This window comes from Hypomesus transpacificus, unplaced genomic scaffold (assembly GCF_021917145.1).
Source record: "Hypomesus transpacificus isolate Combined female unplaced genomic scaffold, fHypTra1 scaffold_116, whole genome shotgun sequence".
NCBI classification, from domain to species: Eukaryota; Metazoa; Chordata; class Actinopteri; order Osmeriformes; family Osmeridae; genus Hypomesus; species Hypomesus transpacificus.
In genome coordinates this window covers 284121-305948 of record NW_025813700.1, presented here as the reverse complement: position 1 = coordinate 305948, position 21828 = coordinate 284121, and the positions used below count along the sequence as shown (strand labels likewise).

Below are 21828 nucleotides of genomic sequence, written 5' to 3'. Positions count from 1 at the left end.
ACCCATCGGTATGATTGAAAGCTCCGCCTCTTGCCTTCAATTTGACATGCCATGCAACACCGATACAGTTTTCAACTGCACTCATGAGACACGGAGGAAACCACAAATGCACCAACAGGAAATTTCAACTTTTTTTCTTTAATCGTCCCTCCTTACAATACTCAGTACGAAACCACCTCTTCTGTTTGAATGCTGCATTACACATGATTAGGGTCATATATGATTTGTGAACTAAATTGCGTTTTGCTCATGAGTGCATACAAAACGATACAATAAAGATAAGCTATTAACCGTACAGATATTCTGAAAACATTCTCAGACTCTAACTCAACCTACGCATTATTCATCGTGGAAGATTCAGCCTAATAAAATCAAACCTATTGACACATATATAATATATATGTATGTGCCTTAATATATGCTTACACGCTATCAGTTTGCAACACAATTTTTTAAAAACATATTTTGGTAAGGAGTAATAGGGTGGCCACGGTCCATCATCAACAATATTCAAGATTTATGTAATCGGGTTATTTGTGTCTGGGTTTGGATCAATATGTTATAACATATCAAGAGATCAGACACCAATACATGTTTTGACAATCGTTTATAGTAACATCCCATGACATATCGTTATTATAGTTATTGTAATGTTGGTGCTTTCAACCATAGACTGTAGCCTATAGCTGTAATAAAATAAATGTTATATAGGCTATACAGTTTGCTTTCAACAGTAGTTTTTACACATTGCTGTACATCGCTGTATAATAACTTGCCAAAGACACAGCAATTAATTAATTAAAGATTAGAAACATGTATTCCTATTATGTGAGAAAGCCTGGGAACTTGTTTCTTGAAAGTGACTTAATAGGGCACTGGCACCCGCCTTAGTTCTCCACTTCCGGCTTGTGTGATTAGGTGTGTTCGACTTCATGCAGCGCAGGCGGTGCCGACAGTCGGCTGCGGTCGGCTGCCTTGAAACTGAGAATGCCATTGGCTGCTTTAGTCAGCCGGGCTGCAGGCGGCTGCGGGCGACGTCGGCGTTGCATGAAGTCGAACACACCTACCATGGATTGGCTGCAAGTTTGGTACAAATCTAATGCTTGGCGGGACTGTGTGTCATATTCGCGCGTTCTCTTACAACAGGAAGGCTCGTTTGGACCTTCGTAGGACAGTGTTATTCATATAATAGTTTGAGTCGTTGCACAGCAGTGTGAGACCCTTTTCTTTTGCAGCCGTTTTGTTTACAGACAGATAGTCAACATGCATGTTATCAAGCGAGGTGAGTGTCTTTACTGCTGTCAAACCGGTTTATTTATGTTTCTCAGGGCTTGCTAGCTCAAACTTGCCAGATGGTGCACTTTGTGTACAATGACTTTAGCTAGTTAGCTAGCAAATCCTTCCTTTATTTACCAACTGGTCAGTCTATAGTGAGTTCTATTCAAGTGGTAAGTGAAGATGATTAGAGGTATCTGAATAGTAATGGGTTGATAGCTAGCTAACTAGCCTTAAGATAGCAAGCTCAATTGCTCTTATATTACATCAAGTGTATTAAAGTCCTATTTATTAAGATTATATTTAATTTAAGTGCAGTTGATGTGATGGCTATCTATAACGTTTGATGGGGTATTGATTGTCCACCTGGCTATCGAGACAGGCAGCTAGTCACTAAGTCAAGTGCTTTGACTATTCCACAGCTGGTCCCTTTGTCAAAGTTGGCGCCAATAGTTAGCTTCCAAGGCTAAAGTTAGCTGCTAAGGCGTTTCACAACCTGTTTACAATGCATGTGGACATTGTCAGCTAATCAGCAAATATTAACAGATCAAGAACTGGAATGATTATAGAGGATGTCTCGAACTCAGACGGCTGTGAACTTTATTCTAGCTGTCAAATTTATTATCTTCTAGGTGCTGCTTTTATGGGCTATCATCTAGCTATCTTGAATGATAGGGTGGATTAACGTTTTAAATCTACACTTGCTTAGATTATTTGGCTAATAAAAGAATAATATTAATAAGAGAACGTCTTAATTTAACGTGAATTCAATTTAGAATTGAATGCTGAACGTAGCAACAACAAATAAAGGCCACACTTGTCATGTATCAGTTGTTGTATTAAAAAAGTGACATTTCTTTCAGATGGACGCCAAGAGCGTGTCATGTTCGACAAAATCACCTTCAGGATCCAGAAACTGTGTTATGGACTCAACTCTGACTTTGTGGATCCCGTGAGTTAAGAATCTCTTGCAGACCAATAGCATTTGTTCATTTTTATACAACGCATAAGTAACATTTCAACTTCCCTAACCATCCATCATTGTCCTCACAGACCCAAATTACAATGAAGGTAATCCAGGGTTTATATAATGGAGTCACCACTGTCGAACTGGACACTCTGGCAGCAGAGATAGCTGCCACACTCACCACCAAGTACCCCGACTATGCTATCCTGGCCGCCCGCATCGCCGTTTCCAACCTTCACAAGGAGACCAAGAAAGTGTTCAGTGGTGAGTTGTTCAACTGACCGTTTACCAGCTTCACAGTACTTGTGTATTCAGAGGAATGAATAGTACTGCTTTGCTGACTCTCTCTTGTCTCTGTAGATGTGATGGAGGATCTTTACAGATACGTCAACCCTTTAAACGGCCGTCACTCCCCCATGGTCTGCAAGGAGACTCTCGATATCGTCCTCGAACACAAGGATGTAAGTCTAAGTCGAGGGCTTCTGATGCCAACATAGAGGAATTATGGGTACATGGTTTGAAACGGTAGTATGCAACTGTACTCATTGTTTGTTTGTTTTCTAGCGCCTCAATTCAGCTATCATCTATGATCGGGACTTTTCCTACAATTTCTTTGGCTTCAAGGTAATTTCATATTTGTTGACCTTATTCCTTGTCTCATGTGTGAACGTGCAGCAAGTAATCCTTTAATGTATTTTCTCATACTAGACGCTGGAACGATCCTACCTACTGAAGATTAATGGGAAAGGTGAGCCGACACATGCGGTTTCGTGTTCTGTTGGTTCCACAGATCAAGCGGAAGGTGTCTTGGAACACGGTATTGACCTTTTTAACCCTCTTTTTGGTGCAGTTGCTGAGCGCCCCCAGCACATGCTCATGAGGGTGGCCGTCGGGATCCACAAGAAGGACATTGAAGCAGCCATCGAGACCTACAACCTGTTGTCGGAGAAGTGGTTCACCCACGCCTCTCCCACTCTCTTCAACGCCGGCACCAACCGCCCGCAACTCTCCAGGTAGGAGTGTGCCGGATGAGAATGGACAGGGATGGGGGGGGGCAGATGGCTGAGCGGTTAGGGAGTCGGGCTATTGATCGGAAGGTTGTTGGTTCAATTCCCGGCCGTGACAAATGATGTTTTGTCCTTGGGCAAGGCACTTGACCCTACTTGCCTCAGGGGGGAATGTCCCTGTACTTACTGTAAGTCGCTCTGGATAAGACCATCTGCTAAATGTCAACGTCTTGACGATGACATGCGTTTTTTTTCTTCTGGTCTCCCGTCAGTTGCTTCCTGCTGGCCATGAAGGACGACAGCATCGAGGGGATCTACGACACGCTGAAGCAGTGTGCTCTCATCTCCAAGTCGGCAGGGGGCATCGGCGTGGCAGTCAGCTGCATCAGGGCGACGGGAAGTTACATCGCCGGGGTAGGTCGCGCGCACGACGGCGACACGAGTTACGGCTCGCTTTTTGTATGTTATCTTTTTAAGCGCTAAGTGACTCACGCCACTCTTGTTGGTTTCGCAGACAAACGGGAACTCCAACGGGCTCGTTCCCATGCTCAGGGTGTACAACAACACGGCGCGCTACGTCGACCAGGGAGGCAACAAGGTAAGAAGAGCCCACCCCCCCTTAGGTGCCCCCCCCCCCCCCCCCCCCCCTCCCCCCGAGCCACATGATGACCTCCACAGATGTACACGAGTGCTCTGCACAAAGATGACCCCATATCTATCACCCTTGTCTGATGGCTCTGGGACAAGCACACCCTGCTCTGGGATACATCTGTACCCGTGCACCCCCATCTGGGTTCATCTCTTCTTCTTCCACTCCCAGAGACCCGGGGCCTTCGCCATGTACCTGGAGCCTTGGCACTTTGACGTGTTTGACTTCCTGGAGCTGAAGAAGAACACCGGGAAGGAGGAGCAGAGGGCCAGGGACCTGTTCTATGCCATGTGGATCCCTGATCTGTTCATGAAGAGAGTGGAGAGCAACCAGGTTAGCAAAAAACAAACACGCATCCTGACTAGAGCCGACGATATTATTTCTAGGAGCAGCCAGGGCGTTGGGGGGGGGGGGGGGGTCCGGTTTGGTGACCTCAGGATCGGGTCGTTGCTTTTTGCCGATTATTTGGTCCCGATGGCTTCATTGGGCCGTGACCGTCAGTTCTCACTGGAGCGAATGCGAAGCGGTTGGAGTGGGAATCAGCACCTCCAAATCTGAGGCCATGGTTATCGACCGGAAAAGGGTGGAGTGCAATCTCCGGGTCGGGGAGGAGATCTTGACCCAAGCGGAGGAGTTCAAGTATCTCAGGCAGATCAGTGCGGCGTCCGCAGTGATACGGGCTCTGCATCGGTCCGTTGGGGTGAAGAAAGGGGGGGGCTTTAGTGCTTCAGTACTCATTGTGGCACGTTCCACCTACAGGAATGGTCTCTTATGTGCCCCAGTGACTGCCCAGGGCTGGACGAATGCTGGGGGGAGGAGTTTGAGAAGCTCTACACCAAGTAAGGCCATTTCCCAAACCCCTCCTCTCCCTATCCTGCTGCAGAGACAGCCAGTCTCACCGTCCCCCGTGTGCCCCCCAGGTACGAGAAGGCGGGCAAGGCCAAGCGCGTGGTGAAGGCCCAGCAGGTGTGGCACGCCATCATCGAGTCCCAGACGGAGACAGGGACCCCTTACATGCTCTACAAGGACGCCTGCAACAAGAAGAGCAACCAGCAGAACCTGGGGACCATCAAGAGCAGCAACCTGTGCACCGAGATCGTGGAGTACACCAGTCACGACGAGGTGAGGGCGGCGGGGGGAGGAACCATCCATCCACACGGGGCAATGTCACAGGTCAACCCTATGGGTCCACGTTCACAGGGAAAGCCATTTATCCCAAACCCCTTGATTGACGGCTCTCTTGAAATGTCATCGAATATTTTCTAGTTGCCGCATGAACGAAATGCAAGTCACGGAGCAGCGTTGCTCTCTCCCCCCCCTCCTCCTTGACACCCCTCAGGTGGCCGTGTGTAATCTGGCGTCCCTTGCCCTCAACATGTACGTGACCCCGGAGAAAACCTTCGACTTCAAGAAGCTGGCCGCCGTCACCAAAGTCATCGTCAAGAACCTCAACAAGATCATCGACATCAACTTCTACCCCATTCCAGAGGTGAGCTCTCGGGGCCTTGACCCCATGTTTCCGTCCGGCATAGCAATTTTCTCGACACAAAAAAACAACCCCCCCCCCCCCCCACTCTGATAACCAGGCTGAGAACTCCAACAAGCGTCACAGGCCCATCGGGATCGGCGTGCAGGGCCTGGCCGACGCCTTCATCCTGATGCGTTTCCCCTTCGAGAGCCCCGAGGCCCAGCTCCTCAACATCCAGATCTTCGAGACCATCTACTACGCCGCCCTGGAGTCCAGCTGTGAGCTGGCGGCCGAACTGGGACCCTACGAGACCTACCCCGGCTGTCCCGTCAGCAAAGGCGTGAGTCGGGATTCGATTTTTAAATCCTAACCCTAAACCCCTTCAATCCTAGCAATACAGCTGAGCTTATCCTTTGGTTGCTTTTTGTAATCAAGCCGGTCTGTGGTTTTGTTTCAGATCCTTCAGTATGACATGTGGGAGAAAACACCGACAGACCTGTTAGACTGGAAACTGCTCAAGGAGAAGATTGCCAAGTAAGTGCTGCAACCTCGTGCCACGAGATCTGCCACTTTGCATTTCCCAGAAATGCAAACTCGACACTGAATCATGTTTCCATACACCCAAAGAGTGGCAACATCTATCCAATCAGAAGCCAGTTTATTGCCAAGTACATTTTCACATACAAGGAATTTGCTCTGGCGGTGTGGGTGCAGACAACGAACATGGTAGTAAAAAAAAGTATAGATGGAATACTGTAAGTCGCTCTGGATAAGAGCGTCTGCTAAATGACTTGATGTAATGTAAATAGATAAGTGAGACCATGTTTGTCCATCCTTCCTGCCTCCTTAATGGGTGTGTAATCCCTGTTTTGTCTGTTTCTGCTCAGGCACGGCGTGAGGAACAGCCTGCTGCTGGCCCCGATGCCCACCGCCTCCACAGCCCAGATCCTGGGCAACAACGAGTCCATCGAGCCTTACACCAGCAACATCTACACCCGCAGGGTCCTCTCCGGAGAGTTCCAGGTCTGTACTCCCTCCTCACCTCCGTCACCTGCCTGACATCACCCCCAACTCTGAGGGGGTTGAGCTCCCTGCGTTTTTATATTTGACATTTTGACGACGTCTTCTCTACAGATTGTGAACCCTCACCTGCTGAAGGACCTGACGGAGCGAGGGCTTTGGAACGAGGACATGAAGAACCAGCTCATCTCTCAGAATGGTTCCATCCAGGTGAGCTTGGGAACTCACAACCTCACTTCTTACATTGCACCCAGCTGGCGCGTCGTCGCCAAATTCATGTAGCGCATTTGCTCGTCTGAATGGAGTGTGCTTGTGGCCTTTCGCAGGAAATTCCTGAGATTACGAAGGACCTGAAGGAGCTGTACAAAACAGTCTGGGAAGTGTCCCAGAAGACCATCATCAAGATGGCGGCCGACAGGGGCGCCTTCATCGACCAGAGTCAGTCTCTCAACATCCACATTGCCGAGCCCAACTACGGAAAGCTGACCAGCATGCACTTCTACGGCTGGAAGCAGGTAAAGTCGAGGGCTTCTGACATCACAACACCGCAGGGTAAACGAGGAAGTGCGTCACATGACGTCGGGTGCGTTTTTATACGCGTCGTTTGTGTGTCTCCTCAGGGTCTGAAGACGGGCATGTACTACCTGAGGACCAAGCCTGCGGCCAACCCCATCCAGTTCACCCTGAACAAGGAGAAGCTGAAGGAGGGGCAGCCGGCCAAGAACGCAGAGGAGACGAAGGAACGCAACATGGCCGCCATGGTGTGTTCCCTGGAGAACCGGGACGACTGCGTGATGTGCGGCTCCTAAACTTCTCCTCAGGCTGTGTCGTCGTCGTCCCCCGCTCCCATTTACTTAACCATCGCGGCGGCCATTGAAGTCCTCGGCGTTGAATCACTTCCAATGCCTTAGGCCAGACATGGTGCATCTTCCGGTAGGCTGCTCTGATGTCAGGTTTACTCAAGCTCTGACTGGAGGGAGAGAAGTTTGTTGTTTTCGTAGCTCCGAGCTATACATGTCTGATCTTTTGATATTCTTTGTGAACAGGTTTCTATTTATCGCTCTAAGGTGCACTGTCTTAAGTTTGTCTTTTTTGTATAAAATGTGTAGAATTCAATGTATGGCTTACTCACTTGTGTCAACTCCATTTTTCATGTTAATTTAAGGGTTCATTCGATTTCTTAAACTCCAAACATGTATGCTAAACGATGTATTTTAGGAAATAAAATGGTGCAATGAGATTATATTGACTTATCATTCCTTAACTACAGATAAATGACCTGTTCTGCTCCATGGGCACTAGGTGGTGCCATTTCCATAAAAAGGGTGGTATCACTTTCAATTAATAGTTCACTTCCATGTAAAGGAGTACAATTATTGTTTTGATTAGCCTGCACTAAAAACTGATGTTGGGGGGGGGGGGGGGGAGAGAGACTGATTCTGCTATCAAAAGGCAACACTGTCTTGGTTTGTGGACCTAGAAATACAAGGGAATTGGTTCTTGAAAGAAGCAAAATTTGTCATCTTTATTGGATTAAGAAAAGATGGACAGAGTGGAAGACATGCAGCAAATAGCCTGGCATCGAACCTGGTTCATTACGGTAAAACCTCAGCCCATGTAGTACTCCAACCAGTGAGCCACTTGGGAACCCCAAAGGAGGGTTTTTAAACCTAGTGAATTAAAAGGCAACCGTCATCCTAGGCCTGGTGCTACAGTACATCTCTGAGCCAGCCTGTTATTTTTCCATACAGGAGAGGAACTCAGGTGTGCAGTCTTGAGACAGGGGAGGGGGGATGTGACACTTCAAGTGAGGATTTAATGAGTTGCTCTGGCAACCTCGAGGGAGCAGCAAGTGTTCTGCAAGCTGAGACCTGTACATAGCAACACAAGGTTACCCAGCCTGATTAGAGGCAATGAGACGGAAACGGCATAATAACTTAAGCGGCCGTGGAGAATCATCAGTGATTCATTTTGCAAGCAGGTTATTGAATAGATACACAGAAGCAATTTCATTACATGTTCAACTATTTGAAATGTTTATTTAAATTGCACTTGTCATTCAATTCTATCCACTTCTTTGCCATTGATTCCATATTTTTTTTTTGTATCGACAATGTACTTATTCATTAATTAGTCATGAGTTAAGTCTGAAACGAGTATAATTTAAGCAAGCCCACCTTGTTATCTTAGTCTTGGAGCAGATTATATCATTACAACATTCCTCAGTAAACAGTGCAAATGAGTATTTGAAAAATCACACCATCACTACGCTATCGCCTCACACTGCATCTCCTCTACTGCAAGAACGAATGCTGCAGATATAGTAAATCTAACTTCCTCATGGTCACCAAAGCCATGAAGACTTGAACATATCATGTTATAACAACTATGGTGCTGAGGCTAGGGCCTCAAGTTTTCCATCAATGGACCCCTCCCCTTCCTGTGAGCCAAAGCCAGTATCATGTGAGCTGCTACTAGCACTCGGGGACGGAAGTTTTTTCTCCGCAAAGGTCTTCCCCCCAGCTCTCCTATTCTCCACAACCCCCGCCCTCTCGCTTGTATCATCCTCCGCTTTTTTACCGTTCAACCACCTCTCCTCCACCTTGATTCGACCCACTCGCCTTTCCTTCCGTTCGACCACTTGAAATGTGCTCTCTAGCTCGTTCCCGTCCGACTTCTTCCCGTTCCCATCGTAAATACTTCTTCCTGGCTGACTTCCCGTACCACCCCCTTGAACTGTTTCTACAACCTGAGCAGTCACTGTGTCCTCTATGCTTTCCCCTTCCTCTTCCTCACCCCGAGAGACGTCCGTATTCTCACTGGCCTTTTTCTTTCCTGTCCTCCTCTCCTCATCGCAGTCACTCGGCGCGTTTTCCTCACTTTCCACATTCACATCGCCGACGCTCCCCCCCGCCGACTCGCCGCTAGCTCTCCCTTCCTCCATTTCCACGACGTCTACGTCCCCCTCCCGCTTGGTTCCTCGATCCGTTTCCCGTTCGACCTCTACGTCTACATTCTTCACCTCTTTTTCTCCCGCTCTCACACCCTCCTCCTCCACCCCTTTCTTGCTGGACACTGTCACGTTCAGAGCTAGGTGCTTCTCCACCGGTTGGTCGTTGAAGCCCCTGAAGTTGTTCTTGGCCCCCAAGATGTATTTTCCCAGGATAGAAGAGCCCTCGTTCTCTGAGACGACCCCCACCGACTGTCCCGAGTCCACCAGAACCTTCTGGATGTGCTTCATCTCGCCGTGCAGCCTACCCACCACTTTGTTGAGCTCTGTGATCCTGTTACCCACGTCTGAGGAAGAGGGATATCACACATCACAATGACACAGCAGAACTATATTTATTCGCCATGTAAATAGATGTAGGAGGAAATTGTAGAACGCTGGCAGAGTTTTTTAAAGGTCAACTTCCTCTCAGATGACCTTTAACCAAAACAGGCCTCAGGTTCTGTGTGTTTTTGGGAGGGGTAGAGTTTGTTTTACGGGTATCATACCTTTCCGCTTGGTCTCCTCAAACTCACGACGAGCTGACTCAATGTAGCGTTGCACCAAAGCCCTGATCACCTGCTGCCGATAAGGGATCTGGTTCTCCTCGAGAGCTTCCCCACCCATACCCTTCCCATCAGACTGAAAACAGGAATACATTTTTACATTTACAATTAGTCATTTAGCAGACACTCTTATCCAAAGCGACTTACAGTAAGTACAGGGACATTCTCATTGTCACATAAACTGGGCCAGGTGCCAGATGGGCTGGGTGGCAGGGTCAGATGTACCAGAAAGCAATTGTAGAGCAGCAGTTTGCCATTTTGCTTTGGCAGCAATGAAAAGGACACTTACTAGAGACATGATAGGGGGATATTCCTTTGCTGAGTTCATGGTACAGCAGCAGCAAATTCGCCTGAAGAGGCCCCTTGAGTAAGAACACAAAATAACAGGAAGTGCAAGATTAAACTGACCAGCCATGGCAGCCCCATCCTGCTGTCTAGAGGACGTTTGTAGGCCGTTTATGTGACAATAAAACCTACCGTATGAGGTAAAAGAATGCTTTAGGGGAAGGGATGATGTTGAAGGGAACAGGCATGGTGAGGCCTTCTCGGAAGTAACTGAGGTACAGCTTGGACCTGGCAAACTTCCACTCCACGTCCGCGTCGTCCTGGGAGGAAAAACAGCCAGCGGTGAGTCCTGGTGTGGGGCCCCTGGAGTGTGCACCGTGAGCGTGGCCCCTGGAGGTCTCACCTCGATCTTCTGGAAGGAGTTGGTGATCATGGCGATGAGCATGTTGAGCAACACGATCACAATGATGAGGGTGAAGATGCCATAGAGGACACGGCCTACGAACTCCGCCAACACGTAATCCGGCATGTCCACGTATTCCTGGTTGGCCACCCCGAACATGGTCCAGAACAGGAAGTGGAAGGTCTCGTTAAACCTGGAGAGTAGAGTTGCCTGAGCTCAGGAGTGCTAGAATGGGCGACAGGGGATGTTGTTGCTGAAACAGGAAATACGTCGATGTTCTGACCTTCCCAGATGAGGGGAAATGACATAAGGGACGTAGATGTTATTGATCCCGCAGAGAAAGGCTGTTCCGATGATCATCAATATGAACATGAACCTAGGGAGAGAGAACAATCATTCTTTTAACTTGTGAATGAGCAAGAATTCACAGCTCCCCCCCCCCCCCCCCCCCCCCCCCTCCCCCCCCTTGACATATGAGGGTACAGAACCACACCAGAGAACCACAGATTCTAGTCCTTGCATGCAATCCATGTGTCTGACCTCATCATATCATCGATCATCTTCCCTATGGAGATCTGCATGGTTCCCAGGGACTCTTGGGCCGGTAGGATGTAGGCCAGGCGGGTGAAGCTAAGCATGCTGGTCACGGCAAACAGAACCTCGGCGATGAGCTGAGGGTCTTCCTGGTGCCAGCTGTCACGCACTGCAGGACGGCGCCGGACCAAAGAAAACACAGGCTGTTTTTAGCACGATTAGCGACCGACACAGACGTAAATTCGCAATCTAAGAAACTTCTACCACAAAGCTCTGGTTGGATGACGGCTCTTACTCGTCTGGGTGAAGTAGACACACTCCTCTGAGGCATCTGGTGCCTGGCACACTAGGTGGCCCTTAAGCATGACCACGACGCGCAGGGCGAAGGAGGCTAGGTACATGCTGAGCACCATCATGTCCAGGCAGTTCCACCAGTCCAGGAAATAGCTACGTAGGCCTTCGATCCACACTTCTTTACATTCATACCAGAAAAAGCCTATAGGAGACAGTGGAGGTCAAAGTGTATTTATGGGGGGGGGGGGGGGGGGGGTTCAACCCGATTAAAAATTTCAACAACGGTACGTACATAGAACATTTTAAAAGACAAGTTTACAGTAAATGAGACTTTAAATCACAAACACTCAAGTGAAAGCTGACCCACCGACAACCCATACCATGTGGAAGGAGGTATGCAACATATTCTGCTCGCGCGAGGCGAAGGTTTCGCGAGACATCTCCATCATGATCGACTCCCCGAGCAAGGTGATAAGGAACCACATGTAGGAGGCTGAGTGAAGCAGGAACTTGATCACCGGTATCCTCAGAGTCTTGCCCACCTGGGAGACATAACCGTGTGAGACGGAAACTGTGTTTAGAAGCTGGGGAATCTCACCTGGCATCTCCCAGGACACAAGTGTTTGATAAATTAAATGAATACCGTGTCAAAGGTAAAGAGAGACACGGCGGTAAAACAGGAAATGGTGTCTAATGGTCTTTTAGACAAGGTTACCTTTGACTTGGGTGCGATCCAGTAGAGGAGGGAGAGGAAGGGCATGGTGATGAAGATCCCAAGAGACACCAGCAGCTTCCAGGCTGTTCTGCTGCCTCTCCACCCTGACAGGTTTCCACACCAGATCGACGACAACACCTGTTGGCAAATCGGGTGGGCCACAAACTACACACACAGAGAGTGAGTAAGAGAGAGAGAGAGAGGGGGGGGGGGGGTCATCGTTTTCTAACCGTGGCACTCGAAGACACATTAAAAGGAGGCCGGCACCTGTTTCTGGTTGAAGTTGACAGCGTGCCGGAGGCGCGACAGGTTGGGGATCCCTTCCTCGAAAGCCTGCTGGTCCAGAGCGTCCTGGCTCTCGTCTCCGCAGCTGTTCAAGATGGTGGTGACCTCGCTTTGATTCCGGCACATTCCCAGCAGCTCCACCGCAAACTCCTGGCAGAGTTCCTCCAGGCCCAGATACTGAGGCTGCGGAGAGAGAACTCAGTCAACCTCAATCCCGGGTCGACGGCCAGACAGACACACAACAGAGAGACAGAGCGCTGTGTGCTGCCCTATCGCCGGGTCTGACCTTGAACTCAGGCTCCTTCTTGGAGAGCTTGCGGAGCTCCTTGCTGAGGCTGAAGGCGTTGAGCATGGCGTCTTCGGAGGTGATGGACAGGTAGGCGCGGCTGGCGATGCCGCGGTAGGTGTTGATGCGAGACAGGGAGAACTTGAGGAGATCGTACTGGCGGCCGTTGCGGCACTCCAGGCAGGCGCAGGAGATCTTGTGGGGCCACGGGATGACGTGGCCCTTCTGGGTCAGCATGGTGACTATCTCGTACATGTCCTTCTGGCAGGCCAGGGTCAAAGGGGTCACCCCAGGGGCAAACTGGGAGTCGTCGATGGAGTGGTCGAAAATGGCCAGGGAGAAGGAGCGCACGTCCATCTTGTTGCCCTTCTCCTGGTCCAGTCGATCAAGCAGGCGCTTCACCACACGCGGCTGGTTGGTGTCCACGGCAACCAGCAGCGCCTCGTGGATTTGGCGGAAGTCGAACTTGACGCCCTGGAGGAGGGTGTCCATGGCGTCCTCGTTCCCCAGGCGGATGGAGAGGTTCAAGGCTTCCCTCCACAGACGGTCCTCCGAGTCATCCAGCTGGCGGATGATGCCGTCGCCCGTCTTCAGCAGACTGGACACCATCGCTATGTTTCCTTCATGGATGGCGACGATGAGCTCCGGAGGAAATCGCATTTTTTTGTTGACGATCTCGCGCCATTGCTCTGGCTAAAATCACAGGGAAGAACAATGACAGCTACTGTATGCGATCAATTTGTTTTTTAAACCAATGCCAAGACACAAACCCCCTCTTTTTAAAGATTGAATATAGCATTGAAATCTAAAAGAAATATGACATATAGATAACAATTCAATGATTTGATAAGAATCCCTCCCTCCATGGTAATGTGTGTCGTTTCTTAAGTTTTATTTGTATTGCCCTTTGTATACCAATTACATGCAGGATTTATTCTGATTTAGCCATGTTCCTAAAAAGGGACAAAAACCTGAAGCTGCAAGCTCTCCAGAGGTCCTAACATTGGGCCTTTTGTTGACAAGACAACCAATGTACTCTGGATACCTCAATGTTGTTACAATGAGTAAGCATTTTACAAAAAAGCATTTTAACTTACAAGTACAGCCACTTTGGAATATCAGATGATAAAATCTACTAATATAAAGTAAGTAAAAATTTTGTTTTTGCTAAATGTACTACTGTAACATCTGTTTGACATTTCTCTCTAGTAAACATTCAGAAAGATCTTACCGTGAGGTTTTCCATATTTTCGAGGATCAGGCAGTACCGATACTGATAACAGATAACAGAGTCGTTGTCCTTAAATCAGTTGACGACCTCCCATTCTATCTGGCAGTCCAACTATTTGAACGATTGAGGATGGATGAGGGAAATGTAGCAGAGGGAAAAACTGGTTTTGGTGTGTGCTAAAAACCGACTGAACACTGCAGTCATGTGCTCTCAACTGACTGTAAGGCATGAAATTGCTCCTCACAAACCAAATAACACATCTTTAACCCCATGGGACAGGGCCAATTAAAAAACAAGAAGGTTTCAGGGTGTCTCACGCCTAGTTAGACGCAAGTGAGGGTTGTGCCCCTCCCCTCACCAGGACGAACACATCCCCCCCCCCCCCTTCTTTAAGACTGTGTCGTGGTGCTAAAGAGACAACTGGTAACAGGTTGCAGCCATTACCATTTCCCTGAGGAGCAAAAGGAGGGATGGAGGCTCTCAAAGGAACAACTAGTAACAGTCAACATCAATTAACATTTTATTATAAATCGTTGGTTTTGTTTTCATCCCATTTAGACATCACAGCAGTAACTATACATACTATTTTAGTGTGTAATCATTAATAGACAACATGTAAATCGTAAACATGTACGAGCAAAAACAAGGTTCTCTTAACAAGCTTCGGTTACAGAAATATAAAAGTCTCCGTTACAACATAAACTTTGTATCGAAAGAGTAACTAAGAATGTATAAAGACATATGTTAGCCAATTTATATTAGCTCAGTCCAGCCAAATGAAGGGGCTCAATTCTCCACAGGTGCTGGCGTGCAGCTGGATGCGAGAGGCAGGGAATCTGAAGGAGCAGACAGGGCAAGGAAACATGTCTTCCTCCGGGCTGGAGGGAGGGTCAGGGGACAGGGGGAGAGAACTCACAATCCCAGGGTGCACTGCGTCTGCCCCCTGACAGGAAGAGGCATGGAGAGGCAGGTATTCGGCCGTGAAAAACTCTGTGGAAGAGAGACAGACAGAAAAGAACATGTATTATTAAACTGAAGACTGATCATACATGTTATCAAAGATGGATTCATTACGCCCAACGAATGCTTACCTCCACATATAGGGCAAGTGGTCTCTATATCTCCAGCAGGAGAGAGGTGAGAAGGGAGCCTGGCTGTAGAGACTGGTGAGAGAGACCTCCTGCTCTGAGGTTCTCTCTGTTTCTTACAGGGAGACTCATTTAGCTGATCACGTCTAGACAGAGATTGGAGAAGTATTAAGAATAGCCGAAACCCGCATAAATGTTATGCAATTTCGTCAATTCGACAGAAGTTCCACTGCAGAACTCTTGACATGATCATATTATACCTTGTGTTAGAGTTTTTTTTTCTCTTTGGTTGTCTGAGATTATTATTGTCCTTTGGGCTGAGAGCTGAGATTAAACACGCCTTCGAAGCTGAAAGGCATTTATGAAACACTAAGCACGTGTGCGTATTGACCACTAAAAACAGACTGACGCATGGATGATTGAGAATCAACGTAAAAAATAAATACATGTAACTCTACCTGTGTGCGGATGTATATTACTGGTCAGTACATTTTCTTCTGCAGTGGAAGGTGTACATGTGGCAGTCTTGGGAGGGGCACATGTGTTTGGAGGACTAGAGGGTGTGTTGGATAGAGACTTCGGTGCAGGGTGGCGGGAGGCAGCTGAAAGTACCATGCGTGCCGTCCGACTCAAACCGACGGAAGCCATCGGAATGTCTTTGCTGGAAACAAACCCCTCTAACGTCATACATTATATAGACACAATCGATCCAACATTGGACCAAGTCGGTGGTCTATTTAAGTTTAGCTAATCCCAAAAAAAAACGGTAGTACAACCTGTGAGATGTCTTACCGACTCTTTTCCCGAAAGAAGGTTCTCTGGACTGCCGGGCTGGAGAGCCACTCTCCCACACCTGGTGAGTGGCCTTCCAGTGCTTTCTGAATTGACAAAGACACCGAGAACTTCAACCTATGATACCAAAGTAGCACTCCGCTATTCCACCACTACAACACTCAGTCTAACAACCAAATTCTAATATTTACCTTCCATCATATTCAACTGAAGCACTGCAGCCAACTGCAACTACCAGGCAATTGGCCTCTATGCTAAACACACTTGCCCCCCCCCCCCCCCCCCCCCCCCCCCCCTCCCCCGTTCTCTTAGCTAACCTGCTGAGTGGTAACACAGTCGTTTTCCCCCCTTGGCACTTCGGATACGGAGAAAGGACAGGCCGAACTGGGAACGTCGGTTGAAGGGCTGAGAGCAGGTGACTCTCACTCGGTCCCAGCTGTCCTCGGCACCCTCTGACAAGAAGTCACCTGAGAGAGGACAGATATGTTTGTGTCCACACACTGTGTATCTAAGTACAGTGCACTCTTGAGAATGCTATCCATTGCTTTGAACCAATTGAACGTGACTATCCCATGCATTAGGTATAGGCTAATAAAAAGGGACATGTAGGCGTATCTAATTTGCACCTTTCTTGAACATTCGCACTCCCGTCCTGACGGTGCCCTGCCGTGATTCCGCAGGGCTCATTAAGGTTGTGGTTGGTAAGAGGGTGGTGTATGGGTGGTCCGGCGGCCAAGACGAGCGCCCTACATCAATCTGGATGAACGCGGATCCACAGTTCCCTTGAAAGAGGCAAAGCAGTTGCAGTAGCGCAATAACGTTCTTCATATTCAACATATTTATATATATGCATATAATATACATATATGCATATAAAATACATATAACATTTATTTCATGCTAGATTTCGTAAAACTGCTAAAAGCACATTGTTATCGAAAGACTCACCCAAATCAATATATCTAATACAAGTGGTATGCTCCAATTGCAACTCTGCTTTTAGAACTCCACTGTGGTCGTGCGGGTTACAAAGCCACGATCGGGTACCTGCATCCTCATCAAACAGGTTGCCAACTGTACTTTTGGGGTCCTGCAATGACAGGAAAATAGCAATAGTCTGAAACTTCTAATCTAGACCGCTAGATTAGACGAATAGCGGACCCTTCAAAACTCCCAGGGAAGTGTCATTCACAGGCTGTGCAATGAGAAAGTGTTAGATTAGATGCACAATTATAATAACATGTTTACCTGTGAAGTGAAAGAAACGACGTGCTTTATTTTTACCGGAGCCATGTCTTGATAGTTACAAAAAATCAAACTATAGGCCTACCTGTACCCTCTCGAACAACATGCCTACTTCCTAGTTGTGTTTGATTTTACCCGCCAAGGCCAACACAAATCGCATGTTAATCTGTAGGTACGCTCGATATGTGTACTGTGACTCTTTGCTCAATCGCCGGTTACATACAATATGGATTAAGTATGCTAATAAATTAAATGCAATTGTGCCGTACGTCCGAGGTTAGCTATTAGGTTTAAGACACGAGCATCATTCGGCCAATGCCGTGGTGGAGAAATCAACACTCATTTGTGTCCACTGGATAAACAAACGGCTATTGCCGGACACCAAAACGAGTGTACCATTTACTACATGTTGACATTAGGAACAAGAACTCTCTTGCAGCGTTTTGATTGGAACACACTTCCTCAACCCGGAATAAGCACTCCCTACTCCCCGAAGATGGCCGGGGTGTTTGAGGTGGAGGTTGATGGTGTAGAACACGATCATGGACTGGGACATCACGATGAACCAAATCAGGTTAGGATGTCACAGTCCCAAATGTTGACGCCCTATAAGGTGGTAGTTGTAAGAAGGGGGATATGTCCACGATGCTGCAAGCACGAATTAAATACCCATTTCTTGCTGGCTAGCTAGCTAGCTAAGCTAGGCTATAGATAGCTAACTAGTACATGTCATCACCATTACAGGCGGAAGGAGGTAGCTTAGCTACTAAGCTTGCCACCTTTGATTTGTTATCCGCATTTCTGGACTGGGAGTAGATTTTGGTTATGGAGTGCAGTTTGAATTGCACGATGCCTGAAAGAACTGTGGTTCAACAACTGCCGTTGTTGTCGACAAACACTAAAATGCTGTCATGCAGCTTCTAGCTTGCCATCTAGCTATATTGTAATCCATCCGTTGTAGCCAGCATGCAAGCATTATAAACTAAACAGGTGTATTTAGCTAATTAAACACGTCACCAAATTAACGTCTGATTCTTATTTCCGTCATGTTACATCAGATAGGTAAGTTTAAATATGGACTATTATGCGGAAATACATTTAGTTACTATACCATATCTGATGTGATTTGGCAGGAGAGTCAAAGGCCACATTCCTAATCAAATTCTGCGTTATGATCCAAAGGGCAAATGTCTCGTTTCCAATCACTAACACTAGAGTATTCCATAAACAAATTTGTTTGCTTTTCATGTTTCCTTTTCTCATGAATACAAACTCAGTCTGTTGGCACCCTTAATAATACTTATTGTTTATTTTCTCCATGACAGATTGACTTGTCCCAGCTTTCACCAGAGGAGAAGTGGAGGTTAGTTACACAGTTCATTCATTTGGAATGAATCAGTAACTCTATAACCGAGTGGCATAATGAAGGCGTTCTCCGAGACGTGCTGACCATCTCATGTTTGTGTCCATAGGATGGAGCATGCCAGGATGCATGCCAAACACAAGGGGCATGAGGCCATGCATGCAGAGATGGTGCTGATTCTGATTGTCACTCTGGTTGTCGCCCAACTGGTCCTTGTCCAATGGAAACAGAGGCACCCCAAGTCCTACAACGTAAGATTGATAACCCCTCCACACACACTGCATGTTAAACACCATGCCTTCACCTGTAACACACAGATACAAAATGATACCCAACTGACATGGCGCTGTCTGCCTTCCTCGGATTTTGTCCCAAGTCACAACTTTAGACATGTCTTACATTTACATTTATGCATTTAGCAGACACTTTTATCCGAAGTGACTTCCAGGAGAGAGCTTTACAAAAGTGCATAGGTCACTGATCATAACAACGAGAGCCCCAAACATTGCGAGCAGCCAAAACATGAGGCATATATTGTGAAAACCAAATAAGTGCCAAAGGGATGAACCTCTCATGTTTGCTTCGTAGCTGGTGACCCTGTTCCAGATGTGGGTGGTCCCTCTCTACTTCACCACCAAACTGCATTGGTGGAGGTTCCTGGTAACGTGGTTCATCTTCTCCGTGGTCACAGCCTTCGTTTCCTTCCGTGCCACACGCAAGCCCCTGGACTGCACCACTCCCAGGTACAGGGGGAGATGGATCCGTTCCCCATTCTTGGGCATTCACGGGTTTTGCTCCTGTTGTTAAACAAGAGTACTAATACTCGGCGCAAAACCTTCTCTGTTACTGCATAAACACACTTTCCAGCTCCCCGACGACAGTAGTTCTTTTCATTTTAGTAATTTAGCAGACGCTCTTATCCAGAGCGACTTACAGTAAGTACATAGACATTCCCCGAGGCAAGTAGGGTGTAGTGCCTTGCCCAAGGACACAATGTCATTTGGCACAGCCGGGAATCGAACTGGCAACCTTCAGATTACTAGGCCGATTCCCTAACCGCTCAGCCACCTGACTCCCTGACTCTAGTTGCACCCAGACGTCATTTGCACAGTCTGCATTGTGGAGGCTTGCATCCTGACAGTTCCGTTTGAAGCTGAAACGTCTATGCTCTTGTTGTCACGCTCCCAGGCTTGTCTACAAGTGGTTCCTTCTCCTGTACAAGATCAGCTACGCCACCGGGATCGTTGGCTACACCGTCGTCATGTTTACGCTTTTTGGTCTCAACTTGATATTTAGGTAAGTCCTAATCCATTTGAGCTTGTTGAAGTTATTCTTCGAGAGCTTTTGACTGATTAATGCTGATATGTTTCTGTCGTCGTCCCCCCCCATCCAGAATAAAGCCGGAAGATGCGATGGACTTTGGTGTTTCTTTACTGTTCTACGGTCTGTACTACGGGGTGCTGGGCAGGGACTTTGCAGAAATGTGTGCAGACTTCATGGCCTCCACAGTCGGAGTGAGTATGAGAACACGTTGGCACGTCAACATTTCCACTACTGCTTTCTCACGGCAAGAGTGCTGCCAAGTTTTAACCGTGTGGTTTGTTTTTGCCAGAATCAGAAGCGTGTTTAATCGCCAAGTAAGTGGTCACAAACTATTTTGTTCGTCCATTTCAGTACTACAGTGCTTCGGGCATGCCCACCAAACACCTGTCAGACAGCATCTGTGCTGTCTGTGGCCAGCCCATCCTTGTCGACGTTAGCGAAGAGGGAATCATCGAGAACACCTACAGACTATCTTGCAACCATGTGTATCCTTTTATGGAGAAAAATGCACAGGATCTAGGCCAAAATAAGAAGTTTGTGATTGGTTACCATGGTGACTTGCTGGTGCTATTCACATCACTTCCTGTTTCTATAAAAAAAAACGACAACAAAAACGTCATTACTTGTGTGACGCAGTGAATGCAGTTTCATGGTGATGACCTTGTTGAACTCTGAATCATGGCTTATTTTTGTATGCGGTGACGACAGAATGGAATTGTGTGTATAGTCATTTTAATAAGACATATTGTTTTTGTTAGACAATGTAAATTGTCCACCACTGGCTCCCTTTAGTTTTGTGCCTTAATCCCCTGCCCTCAGTTTTCATGAGTTCTGCATACGAGGATGGTGCATCGTCGGAAAGAAACAGACCTGTCCGTACTGCAAGGAGAAGGTGGACCTCAAGAGGATGTTCAGTAACCCGTATCCTTGCCTCTGTTACATTGACATGAAGCATACATTGTGAAAAGCAAATAAGTGCCAGTACGAAGAGACATAAGAGCATGTAGTTAGTTACAAATTAAACAACATGAACCTCAAAAAGTGCAAGAGTGTACCTGTAGGAAAGCAAGCAACAATCATATATTTTACAGCGAGTACAAGAAGTGCTGTTGGTCTCACATCCCCCTGAAACATGCATCTGTCCAGCATGCGTCACTTTCAGCCTAATTAATTGGAAATAGTCCCCCTAGTCTCGATTTTACATTGGTTTTTGGAAATACTGTTTGTACGCTTCCCAAAAACGTAGGTTTTCTCTCTCTTTCTATTTTAGTCAGTCTGGTATTTAACCCCTATGCCCTTCCTTTGTTAGTCATTATTAGGAAACACCTCACAGAGGCTAAGTGACGTTTGGACGTTCTGTCCAGAATAGACTGAAACCTTCTACATGTCACATGCATGTCACGTGTAGGAAGTACCCACACACAATGCCACTGACACACGTTAAATTTGAGGTTAATCCTGTAAATATTGTAGACGGTTCAACATTTACTCGCGTAGAAGGATTATTGGTCAGCAAAGTTCCTGTTCCTTTTTTTGAGATTGAGTTACTTCCCGTCAGTTTCAACCACAATGACCAAACATTTTTTCAACCATACCTCTTGGAATCCTACCTCGACACATGAACATGATGTACACGCAAAACATTTATTTATAGAATATCTCCCATGCTGATTTGAGTCAATCGGGCGTTGGTTACAATAGAAAAAAAAAAGAATTAAAAAATATATTCTCTCTGTAGTGCGAGTCCTTATTCATAGCAAGTGAGTATAGAGGTGTCTGTTTTGATGACTAATGGTTATGGTCTCCTTAATCCAATCATAGCTGGGAGAGGCCACATGTCATGTATGGTCAACTTCTGGACTGGCTACGCTACCTTGTCGCATGGCAACCGGTCATCATTGGACTTGTGCAAGGCATCAACTACATTTTGGGCTTGGAGTGACCTGGTGCTGTGAAGGAGAAGGACACACAAGCCCCCTGATGAAGAGACTGCACCAGCCTGGAAAACAGGGGGACACCCCCCCCCCCCCCCCCTCCGACAAT

The 21828-nt window shown here is 47.3% G+C and overlaps 4 protein-coding genes and 1 non-coding gene across 6 annotated transcripts; 3 read left to right on the top strand and 2 right to left on the bottom strand.

Moving 5' to 3' along the window:
* Window positions 1-1062: 1062 nt before the first annotated feature.
* Window positions 1063-7629, top strand: rrm1 (ribonucleotide reductase M1 polypeptide). Its single transcript, XM_047050417.1, has 19 exons — window positions 1063-1282; window positions 2139-2227; window positions 2329-2506; window positions 2603-2703; window positions 2807-2866; window positions 2951-2990; window positions 3093-3255; window positions 3522-3663; window positions 3764-3847; window positions 4070-4231; window positions 4658-4737; window positions 4819-5020; window positions 5238-5387; window positions 5485-5706; window positions 5824-5900; window positions 6254-6389; window positions 6501-6596; window positions 6713-6901; window positions 7007-7629. The coding sequence occupies exons 1-19, from the start codon at window positions 1264-1266 to the stop codon at window positions 7193-7195; spliced, it is 2379 nt and encodes a 792-aa protein (XP_046906373.1). The 5' UTR covers window positions 1063-1263; the 3' UTR covers window positions 7196-7629.
* LOC124488062 lies at window positions 3907-3986 on the top strand. The gene has a single exon (XR_006958589.1). It is a non-coding gene; the product is annotated as a small nucleolar RNA SNORD83 (small nucleolar RNA).
* Window positions 7630-8351: 722 nt separating the features above from the next.
* On the bottom strand, window positions 8352-13990 carry trpc2b (transient receptor potential cation channel subfamily C member 2b). The gene is made up of 13 exons (XM_047050416.1): window positions 13975-13990; window positions 12744-13436; window positions 12440-12640; window positions 12173-12337; window positions 11825-11999; window positions 11459-11659; window positions 11170-11332; window positions 10913-11005; window positions 10630-10822; window positions 10419-10546; window positions 10231-10303; window positions 9885-10017; window positions 8352-9683 (listed from the first exon to the last, which is right to left on the bottom strand). The coding sequence occupies exons 1-13, from the start codon at window positions 13987-13989 to the stop codon at window positions 8773-8775; spliced, it is 3144 nt and encodes a 1047-aa protein (XP_046906372.1). The 5' UTR covers window position 13990; the 3' UTR covers window positions 8352-8772.
* Window positions 13991-15065: 1075 nt separating this feature from the next.
* Window positions 15066-17447, bottom strand: xndc1 (xrcc1 N-terminal domain containing 1). 2 transcript variants are annotated; one of them, XM_047050430.1, is made up of 8 exons: window positions 17103-17447; window positions 16803-16944; window positions 16481-16636; window positions 16172-16321; window positions 15855-15940; window positions 15521-15723; window positions 15323-15410; window positions 15066-15208 (listed from the first exon to the last, which is right to left on the bottom strand). In XM_047050430.1, the coding sequence occupies exons 1-6, from the start codon at window positions 17145-17147 to the stop codon at window positions 15616-15618; spliced, it is 687 nt and encodes a 228-aa protein (XP_046906386.1). In that variant the 5' UTR covers window positions 17148-17447; the 3' UTR covers window positions 15066-15208; window positions 15323-15410; window positions 15521-15615. The 2 variants fall into 2 exon arrangements, with proteins under 2 accessions (XP_046906386.1, XP_046906387.1); XM_047050431.1 differs by having other exon boundaries at window positions 17185-17447.
* A 100-nt stretch (window positions 17448-17547) lies between these two features.
* Window positions 17548-21828, top strand: rnf121 (ring finger protein 121). The gene is made up of 9 exons (XM_047050426.1): window positions 17548-17673; window positions 18425-18462; window positions 18572-18713; window positions 19051-19205; window positions 19651-19758; window positions 19856-19976; window positions 20137-20270; window positions 20605-20706; window positions 21607-21828. The coding sequence occupies exons 1-9, from the start codon at window positions 17596-17598 to the stop codon at window positions 21725-21727; spliced, it is 999 nt and encodes a 332-aa protein (XP_046906382.1). The 5' UTR covers window positions 17548-17595; the 3' UTR covers window positions 21728-21828.